The sequence below is a fragment of the Sphaeramia orbicularis genome, chromosome 21, assembly GCF_902148855.1.
Source record: "Sphaeramia orbicularis chromosome 21, fSphaOr1.1, whole genome shotgun sequence".
Classification (NCBI taxonomy): Eukaryota; Metazoa; Chordata; class Actinopteri; order Kurtiformes; family Apogonidae; genus Sphaeramia; species Sphaeramia orbicularis.
Window position 1 is genome coordinate 49564074 of NC_043977.1, and position 12723 is coordinate 49576796.

General features: G+C 37.9%; 1 protein-coding gene across 1 annotated transcript in view; it reads left to right on the forward strand.

Moving 5' to 3' along the window:
* hibch (3-hydroxyisobutyryl-CoA hydrolase) overlaps nucleotides 1-12503 on the forward strand; it is a 35944-nt gene extending 23441 nt beyond the window's left edge. Inside the window, exons 8-14 of the mRNA XM_030125427.1 lie at nucleotides 4215-4360; nucleotides 5860-5946; nucleotides 6064-6122; nucleotides 7708-7789; nucleotides 9160-9279; nucleotides 9493-9526; nucleotides 11540-12503. Coding sequence (XP_029981287.1) covers nucleotides 4215-4360; nucleotides 5860-5946; nucleotides 6064-6122; nucleotides 7708-7789; nucleotides 9160-9279; nucleotides 9493-9526; nucleotides 11540-11655 — 644 coding nt within the window. The 3' untranslated portion in view covers nucleotides 11656-12503. The remainder of the gene's footprint in view (nucleotides 1-4214; nucleotides 4361-5859; nucleotides 5947-6063; nucleotides 6123-7707; nucleotides 7790-9159; nucleotides 9280-9492; nucleotides 9527-11539) is intronic.
* Nucleotides 12504-12723: the final 220 nt, after the last annotated feature.

Genomic DNA, 12723 nt, shown 5'->3' on the forward strand with positions numbered 1-12723 from the left:
GGGCCATGTACAAAGGGTTATGGATGCACTTATGCTAAATGCTACATACTTCATCAAGCATTGCATATCAAAGACTGTTCGTAGTGCAACTACTACTTGCAGGTAACGTGGTTAGAAGTTGAACCACAAGTTGAGTTTCTGTCAGGAAAAATGTGCTTTCTTAAATATAAAGAAACTTGCATAGTCCAACTTGGTAGAAAAGCTTTCATACACACCACCAGATCACTTAGGAGAAGATCCATGTAAAACAAATGAGAGAGTGATTCTTACTGTTGTGGCTTTGGAGCCATAGCTGACCATATTTGGACGGAAGGGTGGTGTGGTGAAGCACAAGGTGAACTAATGCTAAACCCCAGGTTACAGACATGGCAAAATGATAGATCTCATCAAACATTAGTGGAAAACAATGTCATTTCATGGTCATGTCATTTCAACTTATCAACAACAAAAACAGTAGAGTTGACTAGAGATAAACCACTGAAGCACTTACTGGAACCAAATGAGACCATAATGACTCCTGGAAAAAAAATCACCTAGGTTATTAGACAAATTCACTCGAAATGTATGGGATCTAGGCCTTTTTCGAGTAGAGTCTAGTGGCTGTCAGTGGTGTTACACTTTTAAGATACTTTGGCATTGCCTTCACTTCAGAGCTGCTCTTACCCCTTGCTAATCTCACAGCTTACATCAATTAATTTGACTTAAAATAAAAAATATTGTTTATTGTCCACCCATAGTTGTTGTACTTGGTAGCATATTGAAATGGACTTCGCACTGCATCAAAAGTCAAAAAGACAAGCATCAGCACTGGGCCAAAGAAAGCTTGAATTCCTAGTGTCTCTGCAATATAGACATAGTATAGGCAGCACTCCTAGTGGAACGTCGTTACCTCAGCTTTAATGTGTTACTGTTCACTTTCTGATAAATTGACTATGAGCACCTACTCCCTCACATTTTCCAGGATGTGCTCAACTGTGCAGTGGTATGCGGTGGACCCTGGCTGACATGCCTGGCATTAAAAGGAAGATCATAATGTCAGCAGACAGAAAATGAGTGGAGCAGAATGAAAGAAGGCGTATTTTGTGAGGCTGAGATTTTTGTACTGCTGTCTTCACAGATGTGAGGTGACAGCGAATGTTGGAAAGAAATGGGTCTACAATTAATGTGCAAAGGGGGAGGATTTTCTGTGCAGAGGAGGGTGCTCTGTCATGTGTCTATCAGGGCGTTTCTGGTGGTCTAAGTGTTGTGTTTATTAACCTGATGATGAAAGCAAAGATTGTCAGGATCTCTTTAAACACCCCTGGCACATTGTGAGGACATCTTGGCTACTTGTCTTTGTGGCTTATGTGTTATGTCATCATAACACAGTGTCACACTGCATTTACTGAAGGCATTTGACTTCTTCACCCCCATATTAGCACATCTCTGAAAACTTGGAATCCACACTACACTCAGAATTATTTTTTTCTTCCCCTTCTCCCAGCTGGCTCTGGGCCCCATGTGTTTATTTTTGTCGCAATCCTGGGGTCACTGACTCTCTCATGCAGTTTATGATCTGCCTTTGAAATCTGATGTATGCTGCAATTCTATATCAGGTTCCAAGTGCTGAAAAAGGCTTGGATGTCCAAAACAGGATTATTATATTATAGGTATATGAAATTTAAACAACTAGTTTACAAAAACTAAAAACTGCACCAAACCATGCAAGTAAAAGGAAAAAAGAATTGCAGGCAAAGGCAGTTCATTTTGTGCCTTAGACCTAGACTGAAAAATTGACACTCCACACAACCAACCTACACTTAAGATTTAGTTGCTTTGTTCATTGATGTTTTTATGCATCCAGGCCCCTCTTGCTCTACAGTTGTGTGCTGTAGCTTCATTATTTTTATACAATATAAATGACAAATGTAAAAAGAACATCAGGAGTGGATAGAGATGTTGGATGCATTGTGCTCTCCTAGATTTCATCATATCAGTCCCCAAGGATGCCTTTGCCTTTAAGTGGCTCTGGCCATGATTTATTGTTAGGCCCCCTTCCACCACTCCCCCACCCCCAGCACAAACACTCCATAATTCAGCAATCACCTCCCAAAGACAGGGTGGGAGTTCCTTTAGGGCGTGGCATGGATGCGCTGTATGATCAATATTGATTTGCCACGTGTCCTTGATGAAATATGTCGTTATGAGAAGCATAAAACCTGCAGGAAAAAAAACAATTTTGCCTATAATTTATTTAGTAGTATTAAGACATGAGAAAGGAAGCATTTAAAATGTTAAAACTGTGTAAAAGTAATGAAGTGGTCATGAATCCAGTAGGGGCTCATTCATATCCTCCCTCACTCTTCTATGGCAGGATTAACCGATTTAACCCCGCCCCGTTCCCATTCTGAACAACAGCCATAATCTGTCGCATTTATGATATTACATTTTCAGCCGTGAATCAGGTCAGCTCTTTAATCCCTCCCTCTCTGCCTCCATGGCCCCTCCCCCTCCTCCTGATTCACACCAACTTACAAAAGCAGTCACAAAGCCAAATGTGACCAATAGCATCTCCTTTTTCTTTTCACAAACACTGAGACACTTTTGAAAATATAGAATCAAATCCTAACAGATTGGGACTGTAGATTGTGATCAAATATATCATAAACATAAATGCTGAACTGTTGAGCTTGTGTACTGTTTGTTAATGCTTGGATTTGGAGGACAATGCTGATATGCAGTGCAAATTTGACCTTATTTGTACTCTCAGTATAGAATGCTACAGTATGCTGCTTTAAATAGATAATGTAGGTCAGTGAAAATGTGGAGCTAGTGTACTGTGTGACATAACAGGTGCTGCCATCATTTATGGTCCCCACTCACTCTAAAATGTGTTTGTTCATGTAACTGCTTAGGTGTCAATTATAATATAGCCTGCAACTTTAGATAAGACTAGATTAGATAGAACTTTATTGATCCTTTGGGCAGAGCCCTCAGGAAATTAAGGTTCTAGTTGCAGCACAACACTTAATGTACACATATAAGACAACGAAAAGGAAAGAAAATAGTAATAACAATAGCTATTAAAAGTACTAGTGGAAATAAATAATAAAGTAGTAGTAATAATAATAATAATAATAATAATAATAATAATAATAATAATAAAGTAATTATGTTGTATTGTAATATGCACAGTAAGTGTGTGTGTGTGTATATATATATATATATATATATATATATATATATATATAGTTCAATAATAGCAAAACTGCTAATGATAAGAAAGAACTGGTAAGAAAACTGAATTACTGTCAACAACAAACAAAACTTGCACACTAGAATAAATAATAAATTTCTATCCGTGTGAGTAAACATGAATTTGTCGCTGCACCTACATGAAAAACAGATTTTTGGTATTTAGAGCCCAAACCACAAACTCATTATAAGGCTTTATTCTTTTTCTGAAACAATAAATAGGTGGCACAGTGGTGTAGTGGTTAGTCACATTCACCTTAATAGGCTAACTGGTCAATCTAAATCACCCATAGGTGTGAATATGAGAGTGAATGGTTGTTTGTCTGTGCACATCAGCCCTGTGATGAACTGCTGACACGTCCAGGGTGAACCTCGCCTTCATTTGATGGTGGCTGAGATAGACTTTCAGCATCCTGGCAACACTCCGACACTTTTAAAGGGCTGAATGTGTGAGAATTCACCAAACAACACAAAACAACAAGAGTTTCAGCTAAACATGCCAAATTTGGCTCATCCATGTATCGTACCCAGAGGTACCAAAATGCCACATGACGTCAACACAAAATCTATTATTTTGAATTTGACATTCTAATTTTTGATTGATTTTTACCATTTAGCTGAAATTCGTCATAAAGGAAGTTGCCATTTTTTAACGCTCTCTGAAGAGCAATTTAACCAGATATACCCATGGTCAGTATAAAGAATTGGAGATGGCACCCATTGGTTTTTGGAAGCCAGGACTTTCCATATTTGTTCTTGCCATCTTGGCTTTTTGGAGCTAAATGTTGAGCTGATACTAAAGGTTAACTTACTGACACACAGGTGCTCTGATGAGTTTAATGATTTTCCATAAAAAAAAACAATTTGTAGACTCATCATTCTCATCAGGGTCATTTAAAAAGTACATTTAAAAAAACAGTTTATTCTGCCTTGTGCTCAGCAACAAAATCATTCAAACACTTCTTGATGCATTTCCACAGGGCTCTTCCCTGACGTAGGAGGTGGCTATTTTTTGCCAAGGCTCCGGGGAAAGCTGGGACTGTTTTTGGCCTTGACTGGCTTTCGTCTCAAGGGACGTGATGTGCAGAGAGCAGGGGTTGCTACTCACTTTGTAGAATCTCAGAAGGTATAGTAACTCAACACTGGGAACGCATGACATGACTCCTGTAGGAGCTTTACAAAACACCACACGCACAAAACACTGCACTGGACTGTTGCATATACAGTATGCTGAAATACTAGTTCATTAGTTATTAAATAGATAAAAGAAGGAAAGAAACCAAAACAAAATTAACAGATATTTCCCTGATATTGCTTTGAATTTGTTATGGAAGCAGCTTAACAACCTTTGCCAGGGTGATAATGAGAGAGCAGGACAAGAACAAGGTGGGTGGCATAGAGGTTAGAGCTCCACTGGAAATGTGGATGCTGAGTCACCAGGTGCCAACATACACCGACTGGTCCAGCGGCAGGTGGTGTTTGTCTCGGTCCTGGCACAAGCTCAGGACGGCGAGCGACAGGGTTTATTTGAGACTGTAAGGACAGGTCAACAGTAGGAAGGATTTGTTCATCTGCAATTTCTAGAGCAGAGGTGACCAAAACAACATTAGATGGGAATGGAAGAAAAGTAACATAAATCAAACTAAGGCGATCTAGGGTTAGGATTACGCTCATGGCTAGGCATACAAAGGAGGAACTGTTTGCTAAACTTAATTTGAATGGGAACTAAACCAACTAAATCAATTCAAACATCGTTCAGATAAAATCCTTACGCTGACTGCTGAGCATGTCACCAGTGGCTTAGTGGGTGTGGAGAAAATGCAGTCTGCAGATTTTGTTGCAGTTCTACTACACCACATACTGCAAGATAGTTTATCTGTGGTTCAGTTATGATGTCTCTATCACATTGTCAGCCTGTCTAATAAGGATTAGGATGTGAAATGGTAATCATTAGAAAGGAAAGTATTCAACAAATTGAAAATTATTTTGATATCTACAGACTTAACACCCTTAATATAGTGCCTATTTCTGTAAATGTCACTGTGACAAATAAGAAACGCATAGGCTATGTTCAGACTGCATGCAAATGTGGCCCAAATCCAATTTTTTGCCCCTATGTGACCTGTATCCAATCTGTTAAAGACAGTTTGAACAGTACAAATCTGATTTTTTCAAATCTGACCCAGGCCACTTTCATATGTGGTCCTGAATTTGATACGTATCTGACATTTTGCAATGCAACTTCAGTCTGAACAGCCAGGTCACATTTATCCGACCTTTATGTCATTGAAATGCGACAAATCTCACAATTCTGCTTCCCAGGAGTGCTATTTCTGTAAACACAGTGCCTGCCTGCGTGGTCGCATATTACGTCAGGACCTCTTTTGCGCATGCGGGTCACTTTAGAGTGTTTTATTACTCAAAACAGAAGTCACATTTAATGTGTATTATAAACGAGCAAACAAAGAAATGGGACTGATTTCACCAAAAAATCCGAATTGTGCATAAAGACCTGCTGGCTGAACGTAGCCTAAGTAGCTGGTTGATTCTACATGAGTTGTTGGCAGCAGATAAACATTTTTGAGAGCCTTTTTCAGCTGATTTCAAATATCTGCTCTTATATAGATCCCTGACCTAGAGAGGGAGCTGGTGGAGTTGAAGTCTCCCTCTGCTGAAGACGTATCTAGAGTGTTAGACTCCTACCAGAACCAGGTTAGACACCAAGGATGACACCATACACATACGAGGGTGAACTTTGAATGTCCTCTTACTCTACTATTAAAAGTGTATCATTTGTTTGGTGTCTGTCATCATTTTCTGTGTCTACAGAGTACTCTGGGTGCTGACAAGCCATTCATTCTGCAGAAGCACATTTCTGATATTGACCGGTAGGACTTGATTACTGTGTTCACTAGCCTGCAATTAAAACATTCAGATAAGTAATAATCTGGAAAACTGATGGGGTTCCCACAGAGGAAAAGTCATGGAATTTAATTTTTAGCTCATTAGATTTTGGAATTTTTTAAATTTGCCTTTACTCATAATGGGCCATATTTTGATTACTTATAACATGGAAATGGTTAGAGATATCAACATATTTACTATTGAGCACTGATAGGAAGTCATATATGGACTTTCATTTATTTAGTTGAGTTATTCTCCAGTGAAACTACCTCCCAGTAGAAGGTACTGCATGAAGACCACAGGACTCTAATACAGCGGAAGAACCTGACAACCTCTCAAGTTCAACTTGTTATTCATTCTTGATAGAACATACTGGTGAAATACAGGGACATTGGTCTGATTTTTGGGGCCACAGACTCTTCACCTTTTTGGTGAAGTCTCCCATTTTGAGATGGAAATAGATCAGGCATTTCACTGTCCTCACACAAATCAACTTTAAATTCACATTTTCATAGGTGAATATTAAAAACATTTCTTTAAAGGGAACATGCCCCTCGGGTTTTAGCAGAGGCTTATTTCCATTGTTCCAAGATGGCCATCAGGGAGGTGGAACTCAATCACATCAACCATAATGCAGTATAGCTGCTCGTTGTGGAAATCAGGGGTGAGGTGGTGTGGTGGTTTTTGCTGTAGTTATTTGATTAAAAGCAATGTATTTTTCACTTTATTTTTTTCTACATTTGTAAGAAAATAATTCATAAGCTTCATTGTTTTGCTGAGTATTTGATGTAGGGCTGAGCAGTATATCTGATAAAGCTGTCAAATCAAGGTTTTGTTTTCTGAAGAATGTGAAAAATTGCAAAGTCAAGATCATTACTGTGACGAATTTTCTTTAAAATGCAACCTGTTTGCTTCTGGTAGGTTATTAATGATATTAGGGGAATGTCTGGTCATATATGGCATATTGGTTCATAAAATAAAAAGAGCATTTTTTAATAAAGGTTTGTCTTCAGTTCACATAGCCAGAAAACATTAATCTATCTATCTATCTATCTATCTATCTATCTATCTATCTATCTATCTATCTATCTATCTATCTATCTATCTATCTATCTATCTATCTATCTGTCTATCTGTCTATCTGTCTATCTGTCTATCTATCTGTCTATCTGTCTGTAATTATAATAATTTATCATAATTTGTCAATAACTTGAGATACCATTTTTTGCCCATTTTCCCCCGCTCTTAACTTGAAGTGGCAACAGGTAAAGAATGACAAAAGTTAGTTTTCCATTTTAATAATTAACTAAGGAACTCATCTGTTCGTGTACTTAGAGATTGTAAGTGATTAGGGAAATTATATCATCAAACCTTGAAAAGTGATGGAAAACTGTTGAATTTGTGTCTGTAAAGATCTGTGGAAACCCTGAAAGTTTAACAGGTGAATATCTAAAGCTGGACTTCAGATGCAGAAATATTGTTACTGTTAAAAGTATTGAAGATGTTTGACTAAATTTGTGATGAAAGTGCCCCTATCTCAAACAGTGACTTCATGTGATTTTTTTATAGATTGTTTAACTCCAGCAGTGTGGAGGGGATCATGGAGAACCTGAAGGCCGATGGCTCAGAGTTTGCTGTAAAACAAGCTGAGGTAAGTGTTTCTATTTCATACATATATTAACGTTTTATGCAACTTTTTTTTGCCATTTTCTTAGACATTTTCTGAGGCAGTTCTTCAAAATGCACATAAGATACCTCAGTGGAGAGTCAATATGTGAGGCATTGTAGGTGATTATCTTGCAGGGGCGGCCATGGCTCAGATGGTAGAGCGGGTCGTCCAGTAACCGAAGGGTTGGCGGTTCAAATCCCGCTCTGTCCATGTGGCGTTGTGTCCTTCACCCCCCTTGCCTCCAGTGCTGCTACTCACACTGGTGGATGAGTGGTAGGAGGGGCTGTAGGCGAGGACTGGCAGGCACGCCTCAGGGCAGCTGTGGCTACAAATGTAATTTTACCATCACCAGAGTGTGAATGTGTGAGTGAATGAATAATGGATCCTCTGTATGCGTTTTGAGTATGCGTTCATAGAAAGCGTTATTTAAATCTAATCCATTATTATTATGTTATTGTAGTGGACCAAATCTGGCAGAATCAACCGATAATGAGAGTATTATATCATGAGTTACTCTGTGATTCCTACTTCTGATGTAAAAGTATGTTGACCACTAACCAACAAATTCCACTGACTGCTGCTGGAGGGGAGCCAGGGCATTATTTGTCTTAAGCGGTATATGTTGGTTATTAGTAGTTACCTCACCCTAAGAACATAATTGGGTTAGTCTTAGTCGTGTTGGCTCGATCAAAATCCTTCTGCAGAGATTTGAGCTTGACTACATACAGTGTAATAAACCAAACCTTGCTTTTGTTTTTCACTATGTAAATTGGAAAACGATGGTTGCTGTTGAGTCTTCTCAAAGTGTGCACATGACCCAGATTAGGCCCCTGCCTCCCTGACTGCACCTCCTCACCGCTCCCCTCCTGATTAGGATTAAGGATATCATACCAGAAGTGATCTCTTAAAAACAAGCCTCCACTGACTGAAAATGCCCCATACCATAAAATTAAGTCATATTTAAGAACTGCTCTACATAAATGTGGTTTATATCTGCTTTCCTGCTCAGTTCCACAAACGTAAACACTTGAAGTATCCTTTCAAGACATGAAAATCCCAATTACACCCAATGAGGATCAGGCATAAAATATTTATATCATACCCACTTCCTCAGTTAGCGCCACACCACTGACTGACTGTGTAGCATTGTACATTAAAAATTAATGTTCATTTTTGTCTGTATTTATGCATTAGATTGCTTTTTGTTCCTCTTGTTTGATATTTTCCTGCCACACTTATCTCAAATGGCATCATGATTGTAGAGCATGTGAAATGTGACAGAATTTATAAAGGGCAAATAAACAAGCTCGCAGAACTGCTCATGAATTGTTTCCCCTTGTCGTGTCCCTCAGACGTTGTTAAGGATGTCCCCGATGTCCCTGAAGATCACATTTAAGCAGCTGCAGATGGGAGCGTCCCTGAGCCTGCAGGACGTGTTGGTGATGGAGTATCGCCTGAGCCAGGCCTGCATGGTACAGGAAATGTTCCATCCTTCAGCTTCAGTTATACTGAGTCTTCACTGTAGGATATATTTGTATAGGTGTTACATGATTAGTAAGCTGGTCAAAAGCATTAATAGTAATAGCAGTAAAGTATTTGTCCAGTTGTCCTTTGATATGTTGGGATAAAACCTAAAACGTGTGTTAGTCACTCTTCATCTAATAGTATTGTTTCTGTGTTTTCAGAGGGGCTACGACTTCTATGAGGGGGTAAGAGCTGGTAAGTTACTGCACCACACCAGTGACAAAATTGGAACTGGATGTCAATGTCAGAGATGACATTTGATAGTCCTTATAAGATGTTCATTAATAGTAATAATAATTATTATAATTATGATAACAATATGAGTTAATCATACTCCAAGTTTTAATAATGGTACCATAAACCACACTTAAGTGAAGACTTTCAATAAAATGTTTTTCTATGTATCACAGAAATGACAACCACATATGGCCACAAGGAGAATGGTTTGTAAAACATAGCCTCAAACAGACCTTTAAAAAAAATAATAATACAGCTGTCAGTACAATTGCAGTATTTTCAGCATTGAGGTAAATTGTCTATTGTAAAAGACACTTCACTAAGTCCGATCTGAGGCTACATTTTACAAAGAGCATTTCTGAGTTTCACCACTAAAACATTATGCATATTAGTCACCAGCTGATAGGCCATGAGCTATTGTGAAGGTGCTGTGTCCGGCATCATCTTCGTCATCGTCATCTTCGTTTGCAATTTCTTCAGACATCTTCTCAGATGAAACTACTGGTCGGATTCATTTCAAGTTTTTTATGTTGCTTCCTTGGGATAATGTTTACAAAGTTTATTCACAATTTTGAGAAATTCTGATTTTTGAATTGTTTGCAATTTTTTTAATTATTAAAAATTTGCCTTTACTTATAATGGGCCATATTTTGATGTCTTATAACATGGAAATGGTTACAGATGTCCATATAGTTAGTGTTGAGCACTAATAGGAAGTCATATATGGGCTGTCATTTAATTTGTGGAGTTATCCTCCAGTGAAACTACCTCCTAATAGAAGGTACTGAAGACCACAGGGCTCTAACATAGCGGCAGAACCTGATAACCTCTCAGATTCAACTTATTTATTCTTGATAGAACATGCTCTTGAGATACAGGGACATTGGTCCTATTTTTGTAATACTTATTACAGGAGCATTGTGATGTGTTAATAAAGGTCTTTACATTATGGCCGGTGTGACAAATAAATGACAACAAAGGGTGAAATAGTTACCTACAAGTATTTCATTCTTGATATTACATAAGCTCTTCGCTATTGTCATAGTTTGGTTGTTTGGTGATACTGCTCCACATGTGGTTCTTCACTTCAGTGTTTACCATCTTTATGTCCTTTTTCATGCAAAACAGGATGGATAGAAAACCATTAGAAGTAGGGAAGATGGAGAACAATTTTTTGTTGTGAAGTGATTTCGCACAACTTGACTGGTTAATAAATTTATTCACAGTGTAAAATTTTTTCAAAATTTTCTATGTAAAGACCTCGAGATGTGGATTAATTTAATAAAGGATTGTTAACTGCTACAAATGCTGCTGTTATTTAGCAGTTAAATAAATAATGTATGCAGTAATCTTAGTAAAGCAAAGAAAAGCTTTGTAATCGTTTAAAAATGATACAGTGGGTTGGGTAAACTCAATAAGTGTGGTTGTAATACTTTTAAACCAAAAAAACTTAATTAATTTTCTGAAGTGTATATAAACTCTTATTAACACATAATATTGTTAATAAGCACCTTATAATGGTGTATTACGTATTGATTAACAGTACAACACATTAATGGAACATTTTACTATTGCTTTATATTTATGGATTGTTCAAACATTGACTTAAAATATACAATATAAATACATGACATATTATTGTAATACCTACTAAAGGAATATTATGTGTTAAATTTCTTCCTTCTAGTACAAAATGGTTGTCATATGGTACATCATAAAAGATTCATGAACACTTCAAGATGTTTTGCTTCTCCACTACATCTACCAGTAAATCAACATATTGTTAACCTCATAGCATAATTGTGTAACTTTACTATTTTACCACTGCTGCTTATCACAATGTGGCCAAAAATATGACTTAAGAAATTATGCTATGAGGCCAACGTCCACTAGTTCAGGCTGATTGTGTCCTGTTGGCTGCTCTATTATCTTGATCCCCCTTTGATGTTGTGAATTTTTGTGCATCTCCAGTGCTGGTTGACAAAGACCAGAGCCCCAAGTGGAAGCCATCCACTCTCTCTGAGGTGTCTGAGCAGAGTGTTGAGCAGTGTTTCTCTTCTCTGGGAGAGAAGGACTTGGCTCTGTGATGTCCTGCCGGCCTGCAGCTGCTTCTTCCCACCTTCAAACTCACCATTAAGCCTCATCTAAACAGCCACTTCCTGTTGATACAAGCGGTCCAGGGGACTACACTGATTACAACGGGTGCATCTGAGTGAAACAGCCTTTTCAAATGTCCTCCACTTAAATAGTATAAGTAAATCTATACAGATCTATATTGTACTGAACTTGGTCTGTTGATATTTTAAGGGGAGATTCAGGTTTACACCCTCTGCTCCTCTGCAGCTAAAGAAAGAGTGGTCTGATTCACAGCAAGAAATCCAAAATAGGAGCAGAGGAACTAGCAAATACAAACACAATGTATTTTGCTGAGTAGTTTTGAGCATTTCCTCCAGAAGTTGTTGAAAAGAGTCAGCAATGCAGCAACGTTACATGTAAACAACGACATTAGACGAGGGAACGTGATCTCACCACTGAGTGCTTTATAACATTTCCTGTGGGTGTTTGTTAATGTGACACAGATCAATATCATCTGCTCGCTGTCCTAATTGAGATCATGTTTTGTCTCTATTTCCTTCATTTTCTTCATTTCCACTTCTTTTGCTTTTGACTGAGAGCTGTAGTTTTCCAACTGTCATGTGTTTGTTTTTGTATCTAGACATACTGTACATGTGTCGTGGACAAGAACACTCCAAGATTACATTATAGTGGAATATATCTGTGTTCCATTTCAGTCTTGTTTAAAAAAAACTCCAAACTATAAAAGTATATTCAGAGCCTTATTTCTGACCACATTGTACATATTACAAAATAGTTACTGTGAGCAGACTATGAACTGTGTGGCATTGAATTGTGGAGTTAAGTCTGTCGAACTGTTTTTCATCAGTTTTGTGTTGTAGGTGGGTGTTTTCATGAAGTACCGGCACCCTAATTTGCATATGTATACATACATCTTGAAGCTAAACAGTACTTCTACTGCTGTGAACAAAATGAACCCATCTAAAAACATCTATGCCCCTTTAAGTGTTAGTTGTATAGGATATTTTCACTGTTTTTCCTTTCTGTCAGACAATTCATTTTTAGTTATATAGGCCCAA